Genomic DNA, 17,157 nt, shown 5'->3' on the forward strand with positions numbered 1-17,157 from the left:
ACCCTCCCCCACACACACAAAACTATAGCATAGATGCTGCCCCTCCACACTTCACTTCAGTTCCAATGAAGAGTCATCTAGACTCGAAATGTTAGCTTGCCTTCTCTCCATGGATCTTGCCTGACCCACTATGATCTCCAACATTTGTTGTTTTCGGTACAGATTCCAACATGTGCAGTAATTTGCTCCTACTCATGCATGACATTGCCTTTTGAACTAGTTTTCTTAATTAGAATGATTTCCATAGTCCAGGATCTTTTTCTAATACAAATTAGTGTTAAAAGGTAAGGGTTGGCCTTAAAGCAACTGGATTCTATCTTAAGAATTATTAATTTCAAAACATTACTTCACACTAAAATCTAGGCTGACACTCTACTGAAGAAGAGTTATACATATACACCCGTTCCTCAAATTCTCCACTGTTGGAAACTGAACTGAGGTACCATCTGTCCTCTTGGATGAATGGAAAAATCCCCCATTACATTATTTTAGTGGGGGATTTTTCATGGCATGTCCACATTATGTGAGCAGTTGGTTCTCCCTAATGTCCATCCAAAACTATTGCTCAGCCATCTTAATTCAAATGGATGATCTGGTCATTTATTTCATTGCTGTTCGGGTGTATTTGCAATAATTAACTGCTGGGCTTGTTGTATTAAGGAATCATAAACTGCTTCGACAGGCTGCAAAATGCACTGAATATAGGTCGAGGAAAACCTTAAGACTCATTAATGATGGAATGGCAATGCAGTATTACAAATAACTCTCACTGCACCATACCTTTAAAGATTTGGCAGAGGGGGTCTCTGAACCAAAGTACCATCACCCTGCTTCCACTTTGAAATTGCCTATCCTTCAAATTCTCACCTGAAATTGCCTTTTCCATCATCTTCCTTCACTTCAAGAGAGACAGTGAAGTTGTAGGTGTCCTTCTCAGGACTGGCATCGCACATGTCTTTCACTTCTGTCGATTGTTTAGAAGATCGACGAAAAGCAGTGGCAAAACTGTACAGGATGCGGCTGACCTGGAGAAAATGCAGGGGAAGCATGCAAATTTAACTTGTCTGCTACAATTGCAATGCTCTCTTCTACAAAGTTACTTTTCAAATTTGCTTAGACTCCCACCTGGAATTCTGGGTTCAGTTCTGGCCTCCACACCTCATGAAGGAGATACTGACCTTGGAGGGGGTGCAGAACAGATTCCCCAGGATTGAAAGGGTTAAGTTATGCGGGTTACTCACATATCTAGGCTCATATACTGTTGAGTACAGTAGTGATCAGACTGTGGTGTTTATGACCATAACTTTTGTTGCTTGGGTGGAAGGTCAGCAAAGATTTTCTCAGTTAAAAACCATGTATCACTTTAAAATTAGAGGCAGGAAAATCAGGGCTGATGTCAGGGAGTACATTTTCACACAAAGTAGTCTGAAACCAGACCATTCTCTGACAAAAAGCTAAGGTTATAGGAGATTCATGGAAACTTTGAGTGCAGACTGGCACAGGTTTGTTGGGAAGGATATCGAGGGATACAAAATAAGGAAAACAGGTTCCGATCAGCACTGATTTAACATATGCGTCAAAGGTGGAAACAAGTTGGAGATTTTGCCAACAGAATTATCTATCATCCCCAAAGTGTAGGCTGATGTCAGATCTGACACCAAAATAAATTCTAGAATTACACCAGAATGGTCTAACCAAGGTTCATTCAAACAGGGTTCCCCATAACCTCAGAGTTAAACAAATGCATTCCTAAAAGAAATTACACATAAATTACAGACTCTCTGTTTGGGTGTTTCTCTCACCATTACAGGGTTTTTCCCCCCAAAAATTAAAAGTCACATTAAAGGTGACATATCTCCAAACAACTTGAACACACTCAAAATGCTCAAACACACACTCTGCACTTACTTTTCAAACTGTTCGAACACTTTCTACACTAATGTTCAAACTGCTCAAACTTTCCGTGCATCCAGTTTCAAATTTTCCATTAGCGTTCCAACTCTCTGCACTCACACGCTGGGCTCTAGCAAAGCTTGGTCTCAGTGACAGTGCTACAACCACCAGCGAGTCTATTAAAGGGAGCTGCTGTCAGCCCACACAAACCCCAGTAAAGTCACCAATAAAAAAAATCCAAAGTATGTTTGCTGCAAAATGCATTTAATAAAAATTAATAATAACATTAATCCTTAAAAAGTGTTTGCACTTCCATCAACTGATGCGCAGTCTTGTTTGTATTTGCTTTATATAATGGGAAACAAGGAGGAAGGGTGTAAGTTCCACCGAATTTCACAATATACTGGAGGATTCCTTAACCAAAACGGAAGTTGAAAACCATTCGCTTAACCAGAAAGCATTGTGAATAAATATTTATTTGAAGCCCTTAAAAAAGACAAAATATTTTAAAGCAGGAATAAAAATTGTTTCACTCATCAAAATACTGCATGTTTCCTCTCCCAAAATAGTGCACTAAAACAATGTTGTGAGTTAGAGAGAAGGTTGAGAAGTGACTTAATTGAGATGTATAAGATAATCAGAGGGTTTGAGAGGGTGGACAGTGAGAGCCATTTTCCTCAGATGGTGATGGCCACCACGAGGGGACAAATTTAAATGGAGGGGTGATAGATATAGGACAGGCGTCCGAGGTAGTTTCTTTACTCAGAGAGTAGTAGGGGCGTGGAGCACACTGCAACAGTTGTAGACTCGCCAACTTTATGGGCATTTAAATGGCATGTGGATGAGAATGGAATAGTGTAGGTTAGATTGGCTTCAGCCTGGTTCCACAGTTCGTCACAACATCGAGGGCTAAAAGGCCTGTACTGCGCTATAATGTTCTAAGTTCTATTGTGTGCCCTGTGTCTGCTCTAAAAACTTTCCAGACAATTGGGATCTCCAAACAGTAGATTTCTGTACTGGAAAGGTCATAGTGAGTCATTATGTCACAAGCTCAGGGATTTCTATACACCCTTCAGTAAGGCAGGAGAGGTGTGAAGACCATTGGAAAGACAGTGTCACACAGGACATGCTGTAATTTCCCCAAAGGATGTGAAGTCAAGTTTCTAGAATCTGCTAGTGGGTGCAAAGTGACTCAACACAAAGACAAATAGGAACTGATCAGAGAGGGAGGCCGTATAGATTTGCAATGGGTGGATCGCATTTAAACAGAGGTGAATATTTTAAGAAATCATTGACATGGTCAATAAGGGAATGTCTGGGGATATTACCAACATGGACCTTCAGAATGCATTGTGATTCTACATTGCAGACCGTCAGCTCATGGAATTGGAGGCAACTAATTGACATAAATAGGGAATTAATTAAAGGTATAGTCACCCGTTGTCCAGCCAACCAAGTTAACTGGCGCTCCAGAATTGATAGCGCACATAGTCAAATTGACAGAATGTGACTCTCAGCATCTCCATGGAATTTGATCAGCTTTTCACTATATCTCTTGACTTAAATAAAAGAATATGGAGCTGTAGATCTTCATTTTCCAGTAACACAATTGTGTGGATGGCCAAAGCAAGTATTTCTGTAACAAGACACTAATAAGCTAAACAAGTGGCAAAACTGCAGCAGTTGAAATAAATTGTTGAAAAATATGAGCTCACTCACTTTCGGCCCAAGATACATCACTGCATTTCTGAAACAGCATGAAGCTGAGAATTGGAAGTGAGGAGAGAGTGGGGTCTACTTACAGGAAATACTGATAATCAGCACACAGGCTATTGGAATATTAGCATTTATCTCATGTCAGCTGGAATACAAAGCGATGGAAATTATACTTTCACATCTGGCATTATTGAGCCTCTCTATAAAACCCAAGAAATTGGAGCAGGAATTGACCCTCGAGCCTTTCATTGGGATTGTGGCTGATCCAATACCCCTCACATCCAGCTTCCTTCATTTTCTCCACAACCTTTATTCCACTAATGGTCAAGAATCTATCTCAGCCCTTAATTAGATTAGATTACATTACACAGTGTGGAAACAGGCCCTTCGGCCCAACAAGTCCACACCGACCCGCCGTAGCGCAACCCACCCATACCCCTACATTTACCCCTTACCTAACACTACAGGCAATTTAGCATGGCCAATTCACCTGACCTGCACATCTTTGGACTGTGGGAGGAAACCGGAGCACCCGGAGGAAACCCACGCAGACACGGGGAGAACGTGCAAACTCCACACAGTCAGTTGCCTGAGGCGGGAATTGAACCCGGGTCTCAGGCGCTGTGAGGCAGCAGTGCTAACCACTGTGCCACCGTGCCGCCCACAACATACACAAGGACTCTGCCCCCATAGCTCTGTGGTAAGGAATTCCAAAGACACAATCTCTGGGAGATGAAATTCCTCATCTTAGTCTTAAATTGACGGCCCTTTACACAGAGACAATACCCCTGATCCTAGACTCTCCCATGAGGAGAACCATACTCTCAGTTGGTTGCAATAGATTAGGTAACATCATTAAAAGGCATGATAGTAGATACACTTTTAAGGAATAAATGCATGCATTGCACCAGTTGCACATTTGTATCTGGTGCAAAATTACAAGATAAATGGCTAATAAAAGAAATTAGGGATAGTATTAGATCCAAAGAGGAGTCACAAAGTTATTAGAAAAAGTGCCAAACTTGAGAATTGGGAACAGTTTCAGCAAAAGAGGACCAAGAGGAGAGAATTGAGAATAAACTTGGAAAGGAACATAAATGCAACTGTAAGGGCTGCTACAAATATGTGAAAAAAAGGATCACGAAGACAAATGTAGGTCCTTAACAGTGTGAGAATTGACAAGGAAATGACAGAGCAATTAAATAACTACTTTAGTTCTGTTTTCACAGAAGGCAGCACAATTAACTTCCAAAATACTAGGGAACTAAGGGTCCATTGGGAAGGAGGAAGTGGAAGAAATTAATAATTAATTTAAATAGTGCTGGAGAAATCAATGATAATGAAAGCTGATAAATCCCCAAGGACTGACAATCTCCAGGTTACTAAAGGAGGTGTCTATGGATACTCTGGACGCATTTGTTGTCTCCAGATTGAATTGGAGGGTGGCAAATGTAACCCACTGTTTAAAAAAGGTTGGAAGGTAGAGAAAAGGGAGTAATAATCCAGTTAGTCTGCAAAGTAAAATGTTAGTCTACTATAAAGGATGCAATAACAGGGCACTTAGAAAATGTCAATGCGATTAGACACAGTCAATATAGATAACTGAAAAGGAAATCATGTTTGACAAACCTCAAGTTTTTTTGAGGTTCCAGTGAGTAGAACAGATAAGGGAGAACTGCAGAATGTGTACTTAGATTTTCAGCAATACTTTCATAAATTTCCATGTAAGAGCTTACTGTTTAAGACTAAAGCACATATAATTCAGGTAGTAGGCTGACAAGGACTGAGAATTGGTTAGCAGACAGTAAACAGTAGGAATAAGTTAGCCCTATACAGAGTGAAAAGCTGTGAGGGCTCAGGGATCAATGTTTAGGCCTCAACTATTTACAATGTATATCAACAATTTGGATAAGTGAATTAAATGTTCCTATTTCCATGTTTGCTGATGACACAGGTGGGATTGTGAGGAGGATGTAGCGAGGCATCAGGATAATTTTGACAAGTTGAGTGAGCAAACGTGACACATGCAGTATAACATAGTTATCCACTGTGGTAGGAAAACCAGAATGGCAGAGTATTGTTTAAACAGTGATATACTGGGAAGTATCGATGCCCTTATACGCCAGTCACTAAAGCCAAGCATACTGGTGCAACAAGCAGTTAGGAAGTCATGCTGTGTTGGACTTCACTGCAAGAGGCTCTAAGTACAGGATCATGGATGCCTTATTGCAGCTATACAGGGCTTTAGTACAGCAAGCTGTTTTGGTATCCTTATCTAAGGAAAGATATACTTGCCAGAGAAGGAGTTCATGCAAGATTCAGGTTGATCATTGCTGGAATGGCAGGTTTGTCAAGGAGGAGAGATCAGGTCAACCAGGTCTATACATGTTTCCAAAGATTTAATTGAAAAATATAAAGTTCTCAGACCTGGAGAGATTGGACACAATCTAGCGTAAGGGGACCATTTAGGACAGAGATGAGGGGAAACATTTTCAATCAAATAATTGTGATCCTGTGAAATTCTCTACTGCAAAAGAGCAGACTTAGGACTGAGTTGAGGAGAAATGTCTTCACCCAAAAGATTGTGAATCTGTGGAGTTCCCTGCCCAGCGAAGCAGTTGGGGCTACCTCACTGAATCTTTTTAAGACAAAGATAGATAGACTTTTGAACAGTTATGAAATTAAGAGTTATGATGAATAGGTGGGTGAGTGGAGCTGGATCCACAAGAAAGATCAGCGATGATCTTATTGAATGGTGAGCAGCCGCAATGGACCAGGTGGCCTACTCCTGCTCCTATTTCTTTTGAGTATCTGGAAAGCATAACTGTCATTACAGTGCCTCCACTGGTAGGTAGGCATTATTACAACACAAAGCATTTACACTGATAACTTCTATTATTATGGATGCAAGGAAAAAGTTGGCACAGGTCATGATTCTAATTCGTTGATGGATGAGATCACTGACCAATGGCAACATTGCTGCCCTGTAAGGAATCACTGATGGTTATATACTAGTTAAGGGATAATTGGTTGAGCACTTGATTAGGTATATTCGGGAACAAGTAATCGGTGTTTAATTTGTTTAAGGGTCCACTGGGAGCTGGAATAAAACTCTGACCAGCACATTAATTATCTTGACTCTGTCAAACCAATCTTTAACCTCTGTCTGCCCATCTCTTCAAGCCCTTAAGAAGATAATGCGAGATAAAAATGTGGTAATGGGTTCCTTGGGCTGGACATATATTTGTCACAAAGGAAATTACTTGGTTCTCTTACTAAGTAATGGTAATGGAGGGGGGTCATGGCAGTGATGGGAGTAAGGGATGAAGATCCTGAACTGTCTACTTTGGGTTTATTACTTTGTCAAGTTAGGTCCTCGACATCCTTTCACGATTTTTGGTCCGAAGAATCTTCAGGTAAACGTCAGGAAGACTGAATGGGTGACCACAATTGACTTTGTAACATCACCTCTGTTCTCGTCTGGTTTTATAGAAAGAGCTGCCTGGATCTGCAGTGCCACTTCAGTTTGGCAAGATATTGATAAGGCCTCCAAAACTATCTCAAAAGGATAATACTCATAATGAACAGCCACAATTTCAACCGTGATGGAAAATGCAACTCTATCTGGTTCAAATGAGGAGCCGCCTTATCATTTCAGAACAAACCAAAAACAAGGAGCACACTGGCTTCACAGAAGAATGAAGACTATATGTCGATTTGACTGGAAATTATTTAAGGAAAGTCACTGTGTCAGTTCAGTCAATGAGGAATAAATTATCTGATTGCTTATCTGACATCAAGTAAAAACTGAGCAGCAATTTCCTCTTGTTAAATATTGGCAAGATTGGAGTATTGCTTTTATAATGTTAAAAGATTAAATTGGACTATCACTCTGGACATTAACGTAATATTAATGGGGTAAACTGCACTGACTGAACATTCTGGATGTGGGTGGGGATGACATACATGTAGGAAGGCAGATGACTCCCACTCCATTTCAACGGTCATTTGCTACTACTCTCCTACTATTATCAAATGAAACTATCATTCAGCCCCTTCCATTCAGAAATAGTTTCAAAGCCATCCCCTAGTCAGGAATGCTTGCATGATCATCCCTGATGCTGAAGTCTATCACACCTACATTGCCTGGGGAAGGAGCCAAAACCCGTTTGCAGGGTCGCCCCAAAGTTAGGGTATATCACACCTACATTGCGAGGAAATAGTCTGCATAACGATTCCTTAGGATTAGGGCATTTACATTAGCATTATGTCTGAGGACTATCTCATCCTACCATTGTACCTGGGGTAACATGTAGTTATGGGGCGGGGAAGAAATGGGGCAGTGACCAGAGTATCTGTGAGCATTACCAACTGACTTGTATAAAAGGGGATGTATTTCCTTTGTTCGGTGTCTCTTCTGACTAGATTTTGCACGCCCTGCAAAGAGTGTTAAAGGGGGGCACCTAGCTTGTACAGGCTTTAATAAACTTTAACTGTTTGCAGAAGTTGGTGTGTTGTGAATTGCATCTCATGTGTGAAACCTCGGGAAAAGAACCTAACACTTTCAGTCCCCACTCCAAACCACATTCCCTAACTACCAACTCCATCCACTGCCCGAGCAACAATATAAGATGAAGCCATTTGTGCTATTACATCTAACTGAAATGAGCTTCCAACCTTATTCATATATCTATAAAGGCATCAATTTCCACCTCAGTTTGATTACTTGTACTGTTTCAGCTCATCTATTATTGTAATCCACTTGCTAGCCTTATTACCACAAGACTTGATTATCTGAATGAACTCCTGATTGGTCTTCACGTTCTTTCCTACACTGACTCTAGGTTAAGCCATGTCTCGATTTTAAATTTCTCAGTTTTGTTTTTTAGATCCCATCAAGGACTCACTCCCCATCTCTGGAATATCCTCCAGCTCTAAACCTCTCATCTGTGCACTCCTTTCATTCTGGACTCTTTTGCATCTCCAAGTTTAATGACACCAGCATTGGTGATTGCAATTAAGCTGCATAAACCCCACACTCTCAGTCCCTTCGTGACACCTGTCTCTCTACCTCACTTTCTTCCTTTAACATACCTTAAAGCTAATATATCTGACTGAATAACTTATATGGTTCAGTGCCAGATTCCACTTTGAAAATGCTCCTGTAAAACAGCTCATGACAATTCATTTTGTTAATTGTACTATTTAAATATTAGTGGTAGATATCAGTGGGATCTTAATTCAGATATGTCAATTCAGCAATACAACTCACCCATTCAAAACAGTTACAATGTGGATATGGAAATATATAGATCAAGTGAATTCCTTGAGAAGTTCGAGGGTGTCGGAGTACACTTAAGTGAGAAATCATGAGGGTTAAAACAGGACAAGAGATGGCTTTGGTAGATAAGGTAAAGGAGAATCCAAAAAGATTCAACAAGTGCATAAAGGTCAAAAGATTAGTAAGGGAGAGAATATGACTTCTTAAAGATCAACAAGGTCAGTTACATGCGTCAGCAACGAGCCAGGCTAGGTGTCAGATCTCTCAGTGGGACAGCATTTCAGTAACAGTGACTATAGCCATGGGGAGAGATAGGAACAGACAGTATAGAACATAGAACATAGAAAAATACAGCGCAGTACAGGCCCTTTGGCCCTCGATGTAGCGCCGATCCAAGCCCACCTAACCTACACTAGCCCACTATCCTCCATATGCCTATCTAATGCCCGTTTAAATGCCCATAAAGAGGGAGAGTCTACCACTGCTACTGGCAGGGCATTCCATGAACTCACGACTCGCTGAGTAAAGAACCTACCCCTAACATCTGTCCTATACCTACCACCCCCTTAATTTAAAGCTATGCCCCCTTGTAATAGCTGACTCCATACGTGGAAAAAGGTTCTCATGGTCAACCCTAACTAAACCCCTAATCATCTTGTACACCTCTATCAAGTCACCCCTAAACCTTCTTTTCTCCAATGAAAACAGCCCCAAGTGCCTCAGCCTTTCCTCATACGATCTTCCTACCATACCAGGCAACATCCTGGTAAACCTCCTCTGCACCCGTTCCAGTGCCTCCACATCCTTCCTATAGTATGGCGACCAGTCAGTCTCCTGTATGAAGTATGCAAGGAACTGGAAAGGATTCAGAGAGATGGGATTTATGACTATTTGGACAAACATAGTTAAAGATAGTCAGCTTAGCTTTGAGAGGGGCAGGTCATGCCTCACAAGCCTTATGGAGTTCTTTGAGGTCATGATGAGACAGGTTGTTGAAGGTCAAGCAGTGGATGTGGTGTGTATGGATGTCAGTAAGGACTGTGATAAGGTTCCCCATGGTTGGCTCATTCGGAAAGTTAGGAGGTACGGGATACAAGGAAATTTGGCTGTCTGGATACAGAATTGACTGGCTGAAAGAAGACAGAGAATGGTAGTGGATGGAAAGTATTCCGCCTGGAGGTCGGTGACGAATGGTGCCCTGCAGGTATCTGTTGTTGAGCCTCTGCTCTTTGTGGTTTTTCTCAGTGACTTGGATGAAGAAGTGAAGGGTGAGTTAATAAGTTTGCTGATGACACAAAGGTCGGTAGTGTTGTAGATAGTGTTGAGGGCTGTTGCAGGCTTCAACAAGACAGACAGGGTGCAGAAACCAAAAGAGAAAATGCTGGAAAATCTCAGCAGGTCTGGCAGCATCTGTAAGGAGAGAAAAGAGCTGACGTTTCAAGTCTAACTGACCCTTTGTCAAAAGCTGACAGGACAGGATGCAGACCTGGGCTGAGAAGTGATAGATGGACTGTAACTTGGATAAAAGTGAAATAATTCATTTTTGAAGGCTGAATTTGAATGCAGATTACAGAGTTAAAGAAGGGATTCTTGGCAGTGTGAAGGAACAGAGGGATCTTGGGGTCCATGTACATATATCCTTCAAAGTTGCCGCCCAAGTTGATAGGGTTGTTAAAAAGGCAAATGTTGTCTTGACTTTCATTAAAAGGGAGATTGAGTTTAAGAGCCGCAAGATTTTGCTGCAGTTTTATAAAACCCCGGTTAGACCATACTTGGAATATTGTGTCCAGATCTGGTCACCTCATAATAGGAACGAAGTAGATGTTTTAGAGTGGGTGCAGAGGAGATTTACCAGGATGCTGTCTGGATTGGAGGGCATATCTTATGAAAAGAGGTTGAGTGAGCTAGAACTTTTCACACCGGAGAGAAGAAGGAAGAGAGGTGACTTGATAGAGATGTACAAGGTAATGAGAGGTATATACAGAGTAGATAGCCAGAGACTTTTCCCGAGGACAGAAATGGCTGTCACGAGGGGTCATAATTTTAAGGTGGTTGGAGGAAGGTTTAGGGGCAATGTCAAAGGTAGGTAGGTTCTTTAGGCAGAGAGTGGTGGGTGTGTGGAATGCACTGCCAGCGGTGGTAGTAGAGTCAGAGACATTAGGGACATTTAAGTGACTACTAGGCAAGCACATGAATGGCAGTAAATTGAAGGGTGTAAGTTAGGTTGATCTTCGATGAAGATAAATGCTTGGCACAATATTGTGGGCTGAAGGGCCTGTAATGTGCTGTACTGTACAATGTTCTTATTGGGCCAGTGGACTGAGGTATGATAGATGGAGTTTAAGACTTTGGAGAAGATTTGTAGCTCAGGTTGTGGATCAGGTTGTAAGTTTGCTCGCTGAGCCAGTAGATTTGTTCTCAGACGTTTCATCACCATGCTAGATAACATCATCAGTGAGCCTCCGCTGAAGTATTGGTGTTCTGTTCTGCTTGTCCCATACACACAGACGAAGAGGGATACCAGTTCAACTGGGACAATACATCCATCCTGGGACAGGCTAAATGAAGGCATGAATGGGAATTCCTAGAGGCCTGGCATTCAAACCGGAACTCCATTAACAAACATTTAGATGTGGACCCCATTTACCAACCTCTCAAACAGAGCTGGAAATGATATCACCTACCACAACAAACCAAGACAGATAAATAGCAAGTGGGACAGAACACCAACACTTCACCAGAGGCTCACTGATGATGTTACCTAGCATGGTGACAAAACGTCTGAGAACAAATCTACCAGCTCAGCGAGCAAACTTACAACCAGATGGAGTTTAATTTAGATAAATACAAGGTGTTGCATTTTGGTCAGGCAATCCAGGGCAGGACTTACACAGTCAATGGTAGGGCCCTGGGGAGTGTTATAGAACAAAGAGATCTAGGGGTAGAAGTTAATCACTCCTTGAAAATGGAGTCACAGGTAAACGGGGCAGTAAAGAAGGCTTTCAACATGCTAGCTTTCATCAGTCAGAGCATTGGGTAGAGGAGTTGGGCTGTCTTATTGCAGCTGTACAAGACATTGGTGAGGCCACATTTGGAGTACTGCGTGCAGTTCTGGTACCCTATTAATAGAAAGGATATCATTATAGTAGAAAGAGTGCAGAAAAGAGTTACTAGGATACTTTCTGGACTGGAGTTATAAGGAGTAGCTTTTCACTGGAGCGATGGAGACTGAGGGATGAACTTATAGAAGTATATAAAATCTTGAGAAGCATAGATAATGTAGATAGCCAACAGCTTTTCCCCAGGTAGGGTAGTGTAAAACTAAAGGGCAGAGGTTTAAGGTTAGAGGGGCGGGAGACAAAGGAGTCCAGAGGCACAACCTTTCAAACAGAGCATGGTGAATAGCTGGAATGGGCTGCCAGAGATAGTGGTAGAAGCCAATACAACTTTGTCATTTAAGAAGCATGTAGACAGGAACATGGAAGGGATAGGTATGGAGGGGTATGCACAAAATGCAGACAAATGGACTTAGTTTCAATTGTGAAAACTGGACAGCATGGCAACGTTGGGCCTGCTTCCATGCTGTAGACCTCTGACTCTATTTTAAGAATTACAGTTAAAAGAGCTAAAGGTACTTCTTCATTCTTGCCATCTGACTCTGAGGATTCATACATAGGACCTTCTTCAATGCCTGACATTAGGCAAAACCAAAAGCATATCCAACAACCACAAGGAACACTGAAAGTAGCAATGACAGACAGGTGGTGATGGTTCAGTTGTACAGACCTCATCTGAAGTATCAAATTGAGTTTTACATGAAGGGAGGATATATTGTACATCACAGATTCACCAGACACTTATTCTTAAAGGCTACATTTCAAGGATAGGTTTGACTAGTTGATAGAGTTTGGCTATTTGAAGAGTAAAGAGTTGAACCAAAGTGTTTGAAATGATAAAGGGCTTCAATAAAGACAAACTACTACCTCTGCTGGAGAACAAGGGAACACCATGTTGAAATTAAATCCTAGCCCATTCCAGGGTGCAGTAAGAAATATTTTTTGACAAACTGCAGCAAGTTTCAGCAAGCTCTCTACCTTAAAACACTGCATTGCTGGGTTGATTTATTAAGACCAAGACCTACATTGGGTAAAAGCATCAAGGCATAAAGTATCTAATATTAAGCTGACAATCAATTTAGTATAGTCAGTCAGGGTTGCACGGTAGCATGCATGTGTGTGTTGGAAATTATATATTTTAATACACAGAACCCTATTCTTTACAAATAGAAAGAACATATACATACACTTCAAGGGTTTAAGCTTAGCAAAAATAGGCGACAGCCTGATTCGTTTCTCAGGAGTGCCTTGACCAGTCAGTCATCCTGCATGGTGTAAAATGTAAACAAAGCCAGATAATTAACTGTTAGTCATAGCGGGTTTTGAGAAGATTTGTAGTTCAGGTTGAGGATCTGGATGTAAGACTGCTTGCTGAGTTGGAAGGTTCGTTTTCAGATGTTTCGTCACTCTACGAGGTAACATCATCAGTGAGCCTCCAGTGAAGCACTGGTAGTATGGCCGGCTTTTTGTGAATGTGTTTAGGTTTCCTTGGGTTGGTGATATCATTTCCTGTTATTTTTCTCAGGAGGGTAGTAAATGGAATCCAGGTCAATGTGTTTGTTGATAAGAATTCCGGTTGGAGTGCCGTGTTTCTAGGAACTCCCGCATGTCTCTCTGTTTGGCTTGTCCCGAAATTGATGAGTTGCCCCAGTCGAAGTGGTGTCCTTCCTCATCTGTATGTACCCACTCGCCACAAAAAGTCATGACCCACTCTCACTAGTATCTTTACATACTAGCACCTAGTACCTGAAAACAAACCTTCCAGCTCAGCAAGCAAACTTACATCCATCTGTCAGTCATCACTAACTCGTTCACTTTCCATGGCAAAGCCTGTACCGATCAGAATCCACTCGTCAATCTACCTTCACACTTTATAAATGTTGATATTCCTCTTCAACTGGTGTTTCTTGGGAAGTGCCCTGATGCGTGCAAGAGGAAACATTTCAATAAAATATGCCTTTTTCAGCAAGATTCAAGTTCTGCACCTCAAAACAAATATTTGTATACCTTCTTAATCAGTGGGGTGACATTAGCAATATTCCAATCAAATAGTTTCATTTCTGAAGGAAGAGATATTTGACAGATTATACAAATGCCTGCAATTTTTCCACCTACTTCTTTTAACACAGTAAGGGAGAAATATCTACCTTAGCGGTCTCAAACCTTTTTCTTAATCAAAGCCACTTCAAATTAAAGATGTTACAAAAACATGGGCGATACATAGACTCATGGGGGGGATACATAGACTCATGGGGGGATACATAGACTCATGGGGGGATACATAGACTCATGGGGGGGATACATAGACTCATGGGGGGGGATACATAGACTCATAGGGGGATACATAGACTCATAGGGGGATACATAAACTCATAGGGGGATACATAGACTCATAGGGGGATACATAGACTCATAGGGGGATACATAGACTCATAGGGGGATACATAGACTCATAGGGGGATACATAGACTCATAGGGGGATACATAGACTCATAGGGGGATACATAGACTCATAGGGGGATACATAGACTCATAGGAGTCTACAGCACATCAAGGCAGACGAGACAAATACCTAATTATTGTAATCCCATTTTCCAACACTTGACCCATAGCCTTATATGCTTTGGCACTGCAAGTGAACATCTAAAAATCTGTTTCATGTTATGAGGGTTTCTGCCTCTACTGCAGATTTATACAAATTGATGAGGGTATATATTAAGTACAATTACTGCATATGATATTATTTAAAAGATACATTTAAAATGTAGGAAAATTTATCTTCACATTTATTTCAATGGGAAATTCAACCTGTTCAGGTTGCTCATCTGCGCTGTGTAATCTGGTGTATATATTGACAGAGCATCTCTGATGGAGTTGATGTAAAGATAAAGAGTTCCTGTCATACTGCCGCTATGTAGTTCACTGCAATTGGCAGGGCTACCTGCAATCAACATCATCGATTTAAATGGAAAAAGGCCATGTTAAAAGTGACCTTAATTGCCCAGCTGCAGCACACAACCAGCAACCTGATTGTATGATCTGATTATATGACTTGAATCTTGTAATCCATTATCTTTACAAAATCTGGTGCAAGCTACTCAGCCAGTCACTCATGATCAACATATTGCTGACCTCTGGCTATCTTCAGACTCATTAGCTCCAATGCAGTTCTTTTTAAATTGTATTTAATCAAGTTCCAATCTTTGATTTATATTTTGATTCTCTTGTACTACTGGTATTTTGTTCTCTTCTACTTGTCAAGACAGAACACGAATCTTACAAATCTACAAGGAGCACTGATTTAGATAGGCCCATACAGTCCAAAACTCAACAACTGCCTTATCATATTCTACAGCACAGTATTACATGGCAAAGGTTATCATATACCCTCATACCATGTTAACACTCAATTCAATGTAACAATGCCCAGTATAACAGGACCCTTCCATGCAACACACATCCCCTGGCTTCCTTTCCTTACAAACATCCCTCTCTCTCACTTTCCCTGACTGACAAAAACCCACAAGTTGAAACCATCTGTGCTGCATCACACTTATGCACCCTATGAAGACTTGTTCAACCACCTGCTCCTTCCATCTCAGTGCTCCATACAGATCCACCTCCCTGAGCAAGATCCAACAGTAGACTTCTTTTGATCAAAGAATGGGAAACATAAAAAGTCACAAACAAGCTGCTTGTGACATTCCCAATACATTGAATGGCAGGCTTTGAACTCCATCAATGCAAGTGGTTCTTATTAATCAGGCTCAGGACAAGGTCCTGCAAGGCAAACATCCAGTACAAATCCCTTACATGCTTGTGGAGACACAAACAATGCTGCACATTACTGAAGGAGAGGTCTCACAACAAACAAAGTAGCAGACTAACCACTTTAAGTTAGATGGCGGTTACTTGGCTCCAGGGATTTACATTCATTAAACAATCACAAAAGCAAGCCTGCTATTTTCTTATAATTAATTACAGTATCCATCTTCCATGGACCAACAGCTCGGTTTCTCCTCCTCTTATAATTCGGTGAAAAATTTGCCGTCAGATTTTCTTGCAAGTTATTTTTCATGTTTCTCTCTACAGTTCTTAACACTTTGTATTCTTTTATTCTTTTGAAATATATTCTCCTGTTTACTGGTGTTCCGTTAAAGTGGGAGCAAATTACTGTGGATTCTGGAGTGTTAAATAAGGACAGAAATGGAGAAATTCAGCAGGCCTGGCAGGAGCTGCAGTGAGAGGAACAGAATAAGGTTTTGAGTTGGGAATGAATTTTCTTCGGAGTACTGAAGTTCTGAGGAGAAACCATTCCAGTCAAGATGTTAACTTTGTACTTCTCTGCACAGATGCTGCCAGACCTGTTGAGTTTCTCCAACACTTCTGAATTTTATTTCTGTCTTTCCAGTTTCCTAATGGCCTTAGGCTCTTCTAAATTTATATCAAGAACCCAACTACACAAGCTCACAACTAAACATTTTAAAATGAACCATTCTGTTCTCAAGTGTGTTCTTCCAGCATTTCAGAATTCCTGAATGAACGAGCAGCTTCACATATCTCAAAATTGTCAGAACTAAAAGGTACAAAATAATTATCACAACTGTTGCTCAAAGCCCACAATAAAATTGTCAGGTATGAAGTTAACTGAAGATGAAGTTCTCTGCTAAAATACTTACCATTAGAGCAAGGTGAAGCTGGTGCCAATAGAAAGACGGCAAACTCAAAAATACAAAACTTCTTAAAACAGGAAATTTGAAGAGAAACAGAGAGAAAGAGAGAGAATATTTTCCTGTGGGACATTGAAAGCAAGTACATATGAGAAAAAGAACTGGAAGTAGTTGAAAGGATGTGGTATTCATAAAGATGCAGCAATTGGGGAGTATAACAAATGAGGTTTTTCAGAAACAATTCTAATCATTGAACTATATATTATAACAAATATCCAGAGACTGGAAATGTTAAATCCTGCAAAAACATACAGCACATTATTCTTCCAAGGTATTTTGAAATTACGTTCACATTTGACACATCTACAGGTTACTGGATTTAAGTAAATAACAGCTTTAATATCCTAATCCTGGTTAACTCTACAGTCACTCTGATAGCCATCTGTTCACTTACTTGAATCGTAGCCTCGGGGAGTGACAG

General features: G+C 40.9%; 1 protein-coding gene across 2 annotated transcripts in view; it reads right to left on the reverse strand.

Annotated features, from left to right (window-relative positions):
• The window catches only part of LOC122554081 (rab GTPase-activating protein 1-like), a 496,968-nt gene that overhangs the window by 384,514 nt on the left and 95,297 nt on the right, over positions 1-17,157 (reverse strand). For both annotated transcript variants that reach the window (XM_087990933.1, XM_087990934.1), the window contains exon 6: positions 868-1,025. In XM_087990933.1, the coding sequence (XP_087847059.1) occupies positions 868-1,025 (158 nt within the window). The remainder of the gene's footprint in view (positions 1-867; positions 1,026-17,157) is intronic.

The sequence above is a fragment of the Chiloscyllium plagiosum genome, unplaced genomic scaffold (genome assembly GCF_037043375.1).
Source record: "Chiloscyllium plagiosum isolate Xiang-an unplaced genomic scaffold, Cpla_swu_hap1 HiC_scaffold_9, whole genome shotgun sequence".
NCBI lineage: Eukaryota > Metazoa > Chordata > Chondrichthyes > Orectolobiformes > Hemiscylliidae > Chiloscyllium > Chiloscyllium plagiosum.